This window comes from Sander vitreus, chromosome 1, assembly GCF_031162955.1.
Source record: "Sander vitreus isolate 19-12246 chromosome 1, sanVit1, whole genome shotgun sequence".
Lineage (NCBI taxonomy): Eukaryota > Metazoa > Chordata > Actinopteri > Perciformes > Percidae > Sander > Sander vitreus.
Window position 1 is genome coordinate 27,800,667 of NC_135855.1, and position 10,733 is coordinate 27,811,399.

The following is a 10,733-nucleotide window of genomic DNA, read 5'->3' on the forward strand; positions in this document are numbered from 1 at the left end:
GTCTGACATTTTACCCAATACCATACATTAGTAATGTCTCCTAAATACGATGCCTGCTACTTATGCTTGTAGAACAGTAGGTCCCGATAAGGATGGCCTATACTTCTATGGAAATAAAATGTATTTCTATGGGCCTTACCTGTAAATAGTAACGTTAGGTTAGGGCCTATATTACAGTTTACTACCGTATGATAATGCCGTTAAAAAAATGTGAATAATGTCAAATTATATGAAAGTTGCATGCGTTTTCCATACAGTTCGGTTAACCCCTACAATCAAACGACATAACCCATAGTGCATTGCGGCTGCTTTACGTTACGTTTTGCGACTTTGTCGAGCGTTTTCTGACGTGACGTACCACGTTTCAGAATACAAACCAAACCAGTTGTGTTCAATACATCCATGGTTGAGTTACTAGTGTAGCAAAAATGTTCAATAAAAAGCCTCGGAGGAACTTTCGGCAGAGAAAAGCGAACTCCAGTGACGAGGAGGATGATCAGAAGAATAGAGGAGATGGAGAGGAAAATGAGAAAGCTCTAGCTGCGGTAAATAAACCGTCCAAACTGGCCCAGGTCCGCGGCATTACTTGCAGCTCCAAGCAGGAACCGACGCCTCCCAAGCCGCACAGCAGTGACGGAGAAGACGGCGATACGTTGGAAGTTACAGAAGAAAGAGAAGAGAGGAATAAAGACAGCTTTGGGTTTAAGACGAAAACAAACTCCATCCTCAGTTTCTCTGACGACAAAGGAGGTAACGTAAATAAGTGTCAATATGGCGTTTTGAAGTCAATATTTTCAAAGATGGATCCCAGCCACACGTTTAATAACGTTACTCAACGGGAAGTGTTATAAACGTTAGAGCAACATAAGAATCAAAAGAAAGTATATATATATAAAATATATGTGACTGAAATTGCCAGCAGGAATGAGGATTGGTGTTGTATTAACAAGACTAAAAGGAATATAGATGTAACGTTATATTGAGTCAATAGGGGCTCAACAGCAAGTTTTTAATCATGGATCTCTGATTTTGTTTTTACTGTCTTAGCTGAAGAACCAACATTTAAACTGAAGAAGTCCTCTGATAAAGCTGTACTGTTCCAAGTAAGAAGGAAGGAGGCTTCACCTGCCAAGACCAACCTAAGCACAGGTGGGTACTTGACTGGTTCATGACCCTCATGACACACTAGCAGATCACTATGATAGATGTTGCATTACCTACACAAATCTACATTAAAATACATTATACATATACTAAATACATGTCAGGAGCCAGCTTATTAAGTACACCTACAGAGTGTGGTGGAATTTCCAGCTTATGAACTCATGCTATGTAAGTTGAGACAATGGTACCCAGATGTCATTCAGGTCAGTGTCCAACATAACCTCATAACTCTGTCTCAGGCAGAGGAGTAGTTCAACTCAGTGTCTCCATGGAAGACGGGACATGTAGCAGCTGTATGATAAGACAGTGCTGCTCATCCTGCCAAGGCTATAGAGAAAGTAGACGCATAACACATTTTGTCTGTGCTGAGATATTTGGGTGCCCGCAATATCTTTTACTTTGAAGGTTCAGCTAAACGCCTCCAGCATAAGTTTTAAATACACCTTCAGGAAGAAGGAACTTCAGAGAGTTGGGACAGCACGACACGATAACACATCGTAGTTAGACTGTACTGCCTGCCTAGATTCTTTCCTCAATTGAGTGTTCATTAAATGCTTCTGTGTAATTCATCAAGGTCTCCCGAATCTTCTTCACATATGTGAAATGAGTTGTGCTGCTCCTGAGTTTTTCCTTAAAGCCTAGCTTACAATAATGCAGTCTATGCATTTATATAAATGAGGACAGACTTGTGATTTGTGGAAATGGGTGGGTAAAGCATTAGCATATCAGCAGAGACAAAGAAGCTCTAGTGTAAACCTTTTGTTTTCAAAGAGGTGCCTATACAAAACTCTTACCTGTTGAAAATGTTTTAGGAGTCTTTATCATTGAAGTAGTATTTAAGATTGCCATCCTATTTCACCAATTATCTAGACAATAATAAGATAATGTTTACCAACATCATCATACTTTGAAATTTGTGGCATGTCTCCCTCTTATCTCTCCCAATCCCAGCAGGTGGAGGTGTCCCACCACGTGCTCTGCACCATAATGATGATGACGACGACGATGATGATGATGATGATGACGAAAATGGCGATGATGATGACAATAACAGTGACGAAGGGGATGCCAGGTCTCCCTCAGCTAGCTCAGCCTCAGACTCCAGCCGCTCTGCTACTAAACCAGGTGTGTGTTTTTGTGGGAGTCTACTGTATGTGTGAATATCAGCGAGAAAAACAGTTTTACATGTGTTTTAAATCCACAGATGGTTGTTGGTGTGTGCATGATAAAGGTTTTAGAAAAGACAAAGTCAACATACAGTGTGTGGAGGTTACAGGTTCTAGTACATTGTTCATTTAGGCTGCATGATATGGAGAAGTGACTGTATACAATGTGTGTAATAAACATGTTACAATGGTGATATAAGATGTGATAAGACTTAATTATGCTATACACAGAAATGCTCAAAGCGATGAAAAGCTCCGCTCAGATGTTAGGGAGTAGTTGTATTAAACACACACCAGGAAATGTTGCTACCTGCAAATTTTTTTTATTTTCTGTAGCCTGTTTAATGATCTATTATACCAATTGCTACTGTATATCCATTTTATAAAAACCCCTCCACTCTGACATCTACATTCTCAACCCGCCTCCATGTGTAGACATGTAAACATATGTACAACCTGGCTCTATCAGTGGGGTAAATGAGGCATTATCAGACCTTGTTGTAGCCCCCTTAAGACACTTGTAATGCATTGTTTATGAATGGAATTTTTAAAGTAATTTTCAGCTTTTCATTATTGAATACCAGATAAAAAATAAAAGCATTATATATATATATATATTTTTTTTTTTACTATGTATTGAATGTCCTGTTATTACTACTAGTAAGAAAAACATAGTACACATATTTTGTCATAATTTCCAGCAGTGTTAAGAAGCCAATTTTCTGTTGCTACTGACTTGCTTTTTTATTGATATATACCTGCGTGTCTGTGTGTCAGTCAGTCAGTCAACAGGTGGATTTGTGTTTGTCTGCCATACATGTTCCTTGTGTATACCTGCATTCATTTGTCTGTTGGTTTGTCTTGACAGTAGTTATCCCTAATGCTGAAGAGATCAAGGCAGCCAGATGGCAGCGTCACGCCACTCGAGCCCAGAAAGAATTCATTTCCCTGGGTAGAGATGGCCACAGTTCCGCCGGTAGCACCCCAGATCACTACAGCAGGGAAGATGAAGAAGACAGAGTGGATGATGATGATGATGAGCCAGATGATCACGAGAGAAGAATCGAGTTCGCACCAAGATTGAAGAGCATTAGGGAGAGGATTGCCGAGAAACTTGGTATAAGAGGCAGGGAGAAATGATTGTATTGGTGATATCTTGCTAAACATGGAATTGGCACAAGCTGGTGAAATGGTACAACTGTCAGACTATTGTAGCAACAGAATTAAACTAAAATGGTCTGTTTGAAAATCACATTATGATCGTCTGGCTGCATGAAAAGCTCCGCTTGTCTTGCGCCAAATTGTGGGGATGTGAAGTGTACTTTTTTTGTATGTTTCTGTAATCTAGGAGAAAGTGATGGAAGTCTCTCAGGAACTGATGGAGAAGAGCAGAACATTTGGGAGGAGACACAAATTGAGAAGGGAGTCAAGAGACGGCCAGGAGATCAGGTAGGAAGAGAGGCAGCCCTCTTACTCTTTTCCCCCATATTTTCTTACGTCATTTTTCTGTACGTTTACCTGTCTCTTTCGAGTGTCCTTTTTCTGTGTCTCACTCTTTCTGTATTGAACTCTTGTCCCATTTAGTGCAAATCTGGGTGCTCTCGAATGGCAGAATAGTCTCTCTTTCTGAAGACTCAAGTCTTCCATCAGTGTAACGACTCCTCTGAGTACTGCAGCTTTTTCATCCTTTATCCTCATTTTTTCTTCCCCTCAGAGCCCATCTGGCAGTGATTCCAGCAGCTACAGCTACAGCAGCAGGCGAGAGAGACGACGACGACGACAACAAAACAAGAGATCAACAGGGCTCAGATCCCTAAAGACTCTTCCTCCCATCAGTGTTTCAATGATCAAGAAAAGGATTACAGGAAAGTAAGTTTCCTCTTGATGTCAAACTACATCATCAATTTGACATAATAGTGATAGAATTCATGATTCAAGTATTGGTCTGAAATGTCGTGATGTTCATATAATTTGTCCTAATACATTTTGAAATGATTCCCCATTGCCAAGCAGTACATGTGTTGTAATCAAACATATACCTGTGTATTCCTTACTTCACTCTACATCTCGTTCTAATTGTTCTCTCTCTCTAGACTAGACTCCTTGAAGGAGGTGCACAGAGCACGGCAGGCAGAGTTGAGGAGGATGGAGGGCGATGTTGAGAGTGCTAAAACCTCTGCGGAAACTCTGGAGGAAAGTTCCTCCGAGAGCCAGCTGACATTTTACAGGGCCATGACCCTCTTTATCCACAACCTGGTGGAGTGTCTACGGGAGAAGGTCAGAAATGAGTAAATGTGTTCCCTTAATGTCCGCTGTTAACTGTCATATAAAAGCAAATATGTCAAATAAGGAATCAAGTTAATATAATAGAACCTTAACTTGTGCCTTTCCAAGATGATGACAGTATGACAGATAGCAGGGTTTCTGGGAGAGAAGGTTGCAGTTTTAGTTTGAGAGCTGGTTGGCATGCTTCAGGTTTTGGTAGCCAGATTTGATGGAATGGTTGTCATATTGTGATCAGTGGGTGTATTTATACCACATGTAATGATAAAACGGAAAATTTGACATAAAACGCGTCTTTATGTTTTAACTCTCTTTCCATTTACAGCTGTCTGTCATAATAATCAGTAGCAGCTTGTATGGAATAGTTTTAGCTCTACTACTGAGCAAAAATGTAAAACAGCTGGAAGCTGCAGAACCCCCCCTCCCCCTTCCACAGACAGATGGTGATCATTTGCTGACTAAGGATAATTTGTTGATTGACAGGTTGTTGAGATCAACTCACTGGAACTGGATTTGCACTCTCTGCTGTCTGGCCAGATGGATGCGCTGTTAGCACAGAGACGACAGAGGATCAAGGAACAGGCTGACCGCATGCAGCAGCTCAGCTGTGAGTAACATCTGTGTGTCCATGTGTCTTCTATGTGCATTTGTGTTATATGTACAAAATAGTCTCCGGAAGAAATATTGACAATAACTGGATTTTATTTATTTTTTATTTTTTTTCATCCTTTTTTTTTTTTACATGGCACAGATAGTCAGAGTGGAACCTCAGACAATGGAACAGAAACTCAAGGGTAAGTGTAATAAACAGTTGGCAGTGGCACTACTTCCAAGGTGCATGGAGAAGGGAAAGGAATCTAAAGAGGTCAAAACTTATAGTACATAGAAGAACTCTAGAACATGTGGCCTTCATCAGGGTCATCATGAAACACATTACAAACCCCATTTAAATAGGGTAGGTTTGAAACAGAAAATAATTCAAAAGAGTAAAAACAATATGAAAGAGAACCAATCGTATAAATGCACACACATATCCGGCAATGGTGCACCTACAAAGGTGATAGGTGAAGATAACATTTTCCAAAAATCTTCTTTGGTTTTTTAAAAAAATATTCTGTACATAAACAACAATATTGCTGTAATGCAGTAAATAAGAAATGCTTACAAAATGAGAGGTATGCACAAGGTGAAATAGGTGCTACACTCTACTCCTACACAGATGTGTGTATGATATTTGTCTGAAATGTTGCAGTGAGGCAGACTCTGCTGTTAAAGCTGAAGAGGATTTTGATATACCTGAAGACACACAGCCCTCAGCAGAAGAGGAGGAGCAGCTGCAGAAGAAGATAGGTGAGGAGGAATTAAATCTGTTCAACTGAAAGCTTCAACCTATACACCAGGGTTTTATTTTACCCGGCTTTAACACTAATAAGTGTGATACAGTAACATTTTGCCACGCTACAATACAAGTCTGTACTCGACATAACTGAAGCTTTCTCTTTTCTCCTCTCCTCTTCACAGTTTCTTTCACATTTTATGATTTAAAAATTGCAGAATATCCTAAGACGAGGGAAACCGAAGTCCAGGTTGAATAAAGTGATCCCTTGGTTGTTTTTGTCTGACTCTCTTTCCTTCCCTGTCTGCCCCCTCTCCAGCTGATATCCTGTTGAGGTCCCAGACAGTGTTTTCTGACGTCCAGGACGAGTTTAGCGATGTTAAGAAGATTCTGTCCCATTTTGAAGAATGGAGAGGATCTTACTCTGACTCTTACCACAATGCCTACATCTCTCTGTGTCTGCCCAAGTTGTTGAACCCCATCATAAGACATCAGCTACTGGCGTGGAACCCACTAAAGGTACACACAGACACAAACGCAGAGACTCGCTCATACACACTGTACATACACACACACAGATGCCATAACACAACTTATGACATTATGTGTCCAATTTAATTTGTGTGTTTCAGGACAATATTGGTGACTTTGAAAACCTACCGTGGTTCACAGCAGTGGAGACCTTTTGTCATGGTCATGGCCATGAGGAGCTAGAGCACACAGACAGACAGACACTGTCTAATATCATTGAAAAGACTGTCCTACCCAAAATAACAGGTAACACATTCACACAGTTATACATATCCACCACTCATAAAATGAGCATAGGTGAAATGTGGTCAAATGTTGTAAGAATACAATGTTCCTCGTCTCCCTTCTCCCTGCTCTTCCACTGCCTGTTCCAGTAACTGGGCTTATCCACAATGGAAAGCAGGCTAGCATCCAGTTCTTCCATCCGTCCGTGATTCATCATGTTTAAATCACATCAGTCTGTTTAAGACCACAGATGTGTCAAACTACAGAAAGATCACCCTTTTTTTTTTTTTTTTGCTCTGTCTTTGCTTAGCGTATGTGGAGCTGGTGTGGGATCCCATGTCTCGCCATCAGTCAGTCTGTCTATCCGACGTCTGTCACAGACTGAAGGAGGACTATTCCATCTTTGAAGGAGAGCAGAGTAAACCGGTCAAGGTAAAGCCAACACTTACACATAGTTAACACAAAATTCATCCTGCATTGCTGTTTAAGCCCATTTTCAACATGTAAAAGTTGCACTAAAGCAATAAGTCCCAATTGATTTTAGAAACTCTGATATCTAAAAAAAAACAAACATGAAAAATTTTAAGATACAATATGTATGAATTACAATAATGTGCATGTCAATGTCATGTTAACGATGTGTATTTATCTCCCATGCAGGCATTGAAAGAGGCTGTGATCCGCCGACTGAGGAGCTGCGTAGATGAAGATGTCTTCATCCCTCTTTACCCCAAAGAGTCAGTTTCTTTTGCTGCTTCTTTCAGTTTAAACATTAAGTGATTTATTTAAATCTGTGATTCCCAACCAGGGGTACTTGTACCTCCATAGGGTATTTCTGCTGTTGCCAGGGGCTACATAGAAAGATTGTAGAGCAGCTCAACTAATTGAAATTATGATTTGATTTAAAGACTATATCAGCTGTAACACCTCTTGGATGTTTCAGTTATGCAAGAGTGTTAGAAAACTAGTTAGCAAGTGAGCACAGAAGTTTAAACAGGTACTTAACTAAAAGTAATGAATAACTGGTAGAAATAATTAGCTTAAAGCTACATTGTGTAATTTCTCCCATCTAGCGGTGAAATTGTATATGACAACCAACTGAATATGAAATGTGAAATGCGGCGGTATGTCACTCTTTGGCTAATGTATTTTAAAGATGGAGGCGCTACATGGCTGCCGTCATTCAGTGATTCTGAATGTCAGATTCTACGCTGAGAATACTTTGATTAGTTGGTGGAAGTAATTACACATGAATGAGTACATATTTGTGAAAGAACAAAAGGTTTTTTGCTAAGAATCAACTCAAAAGATTACACGATGTAGGTTTAAAGTATTGCATAAGCGGCTGAAGGGATAAGCTAAAAGTAGGCCTACTGAATAAACAGTGCAAAACATTAGCTACAAGTCATGGATAAACGGTTCAACCATTCAGCAATCTAAATATTGACAGTATAAAAACAAATTAACAATATCCACTATTATATAATGAATAGTGTTAAATAAATTTGGAACATACAGTTGTGTTCAGAATAATAGCAGTGTGTTTAAAAAAAGTGAATAATGCTCAAAATCCTTAGAATAGCTTTTAATTCCATAATATCAATGCATTGGGAACACTGCACATTCAATTCCAAATCAAAACATGACCAAAACTGATCAAGTTTGTGTTATACCTTTACAGAAAGTGAAGAAAAAGGAATATTAGGCTGTTCACTCAAACATTTACTGTATAAACTGAAAAGTGTCTCAAGGGTTTGCTTTACTTTGAATCACTGCACTAATATTTAGTTGCATAACTATTATTTCTGAGAACTGCTTCACATCTGTGTTGCATGGAGTCGACCAACTTCTGGCACCTGTGAACAGGTATTCCAGCCCAGGACCATTGAACTACATTCCACAATTCCTCTGCATTACTGGGTTACTTCTACCAAAAAAATTGATTTATGAGGTTAGTGATGTTGGACTGCTATTATTTTGAACACAACTGTACATTGGGAATCGATAAAAAGGTAGGTGAGTTGATCTAACAGGGCTGTGGGGGCACTTCAGACCAAAAAGGTTGGCAACCACTGATTAAATGGCAAAGAGAAAGCAGGTATGACTTTACCCATTCTCTAACCAGTAGCCCATGCTCTTAACACACTTTTCCCCTGGTTTCACCAAAGAAGTCTCTTCTTTTCCCAGCATACAGTAAACACTAAAATGACATCTTTCTGCTTAATCAATAGATACAATTGTCAATCAGTAACCTTTAACTTTGATGTATTGTTTAAAGATCAAGTCAATCAAAATGGTGTCAAATTACAATCTATTATTTATGGTGTTTGTTTTTCTAACCAGGTTCCTAGAAGACAGGTCGTCTCCTCAGTGTCGCTTCAGAGATCAACAGTTCTGGACGGCCGTAAAAGTACTGCTCTAACAAATGCTTTTTTTTTTTAAAAAAAAACAAAAAAAAACCCTGTTTTCTCAGTCTCTTCAAGTGGGGAGTTACATTCAGTAATCATTGTTGTGTTGTGTTTATATTAGCTACTAGGTAACATGGGAAAATGGGATTTGCTGCTTCCCGAGTTTGTATTAAAGGAACTGATGTTGGACAAACTGCTGAACCGATACCTGATGATCACCGTGTGCAGTCAGACACTGTACAACAATGCTGTCCATGCATGCAGAAAGGTGTTTAAATCTATAATTTTTAATGTGGAATGTGTGTATTTTTGGTGTCTGCGCATTCTTTATGCTTAACCTCACCCTGCCTCTCTCTTTCTCCAGATAGCAGACAGTCTGCCGCTCTCTTGGTTCAAAGGAGAGAACGCCTGTTTGCCTCAGCTCCAGAATTTCAGAAACCACCTAGTTCAGAAAGTTCATACCATCTGCAAACAGCAGCCTCCTGAAGATCCAAACACTAGGTAATAAAAACGACACCTGTTTCCGTAAGTACGTTTTGGGAATTACTGTCAGGTCAACTTAGTCACAGTGAAATGGAAAAAAAAAAAATAGTCTTATGTCTTAATGTAATGTCATTAAGTTCACATTACGCAACTGCCAAATAAATAAATACATTTATTTTAAATCTTTTTATTTAATACTTGTATTTATTGAAAAGGCTGTATGTTTGTGGTTACGTGATGAGGCATCAGCAGTTGGACATAAAAGTTGTCTCCCTATTGCCCCGTCCTATAATGTCTGCACATTTAGTGACAAAATGTGACATGATTACTTAGTGGTTATCTCAATAAATAATAATGCCGATATCATGACTTCTCTCCATACATTTATAATAACACTAATCCACTCTTGTATGTCCCTGCACTGTAGGTCCTCTGTGGTGGAAGTGCTACAGATTTTGAGTAGACTCAGGTGCAATGACTCCATCATGGCAATAGCAGAGAAATACCACTATGAAGAGGTCATCTACTCTCACCAACTGCTGAACCAAGAGACTGTATGAACAACAAATGCTGTGGAATGGAAGGTGGATCAAACAGCAAACATAGTACACTGTCATTTTGAAAGCAATTGTCAGACATTGACAGCAGGAGAGGAACTGAGTGGCATCTGCCTTGTGAACTAGATCAAATATGAGAAGAGCCATGAGGGCAATTATGATGGATAGCATATACAGTACAATGGTGCGTGTGAGGTGGCGCATAAATTATGGGCCAAGAAAGATGGGTTACAAATTACTAAAGGAAACCGCCAAGAAAAACTAGTCATGAACAATTTGCTGTCTGTTTTGTACAGGAGATACTTGTATTTTTTATGAATAAATATTTGAATTTAGTTCATATCTAGTTTTATTTAGATTATACTTCTTTTATGTCAAAGGTTATGTCCAAGATGACTTGTAAATACTTGTATAATCTCACTTTGAAAACAAGTTGATGGCAGAGCAACTTTTTTTTTTTTTTTTTTTAAATGTTAGACTGCTTTAATATACAAGTCAAATGGTTATAGCAGCTGTCACCATGGAACCCAGCTCTTTTAGGTTAAGAAAAAGCAGTATGAACCAGTATCTTATTTAGGTC

The 10,733-nt window shown here is 39.1% G+C and overlaps 1 protein-coding gene across 4 annotated transcripts; it reads left to right on the forward strand.

Annotated features, from left to right (window-relative positions):
• The first annotated feature begins 333 nt into the window (after positions 1-333).
• On the forward strand, positions 334-10,488 carry gcfc2 (GC-rich sequence DNA-binding factor 2). Of its 4 annotated transcripts, none has more exons than XM_078251326.1 (18): positions 334-750; positions 1,048-1,149; positions 2,116-2,289; positions 3,202-3,447; positions 3,679-3,779; positions 4,045-4,199; positions 4,424-4,607; positions 5,097-5,220; positions 5,365-5,407; positions 5,866-5,963; positions 6,269-6,468; positions 6,582-6,726; positions 7,016-7,137; positions 7,366-7,442; positions 9,049-9,115; positions 9,235-9,381; positions 9,478-9,614; positions 10,024-10,488. In XM_078251326.1, exons 1-18 carry the CDS (start codon positions 429-431, stop codon positions 10,154-10,156), a joined length of 2,577 nt encoding a protein of 858 aa, XP_078107452.1. In that variant the 5' UTR covers positions 334-428; the 3' UTR covers positions 10,157-10,488. The 4 variants fall into 4 exon arrangements, with proteins under 4 accessions (XP_078107452.1, XP_078107445.1, XP_078107462.1 ...); XM_078251319.1 differs by having other exon boundaries at positions 2,119-2,289; positions 3,199-3,447; XM_078251336.1 differs by having other exon boundaries at positions 3,199-3,447; positions 9,478-9,638; positions 10,024-10,113.
• Positions 10,489-10,733: the final 245 nt, after the last annotated feature.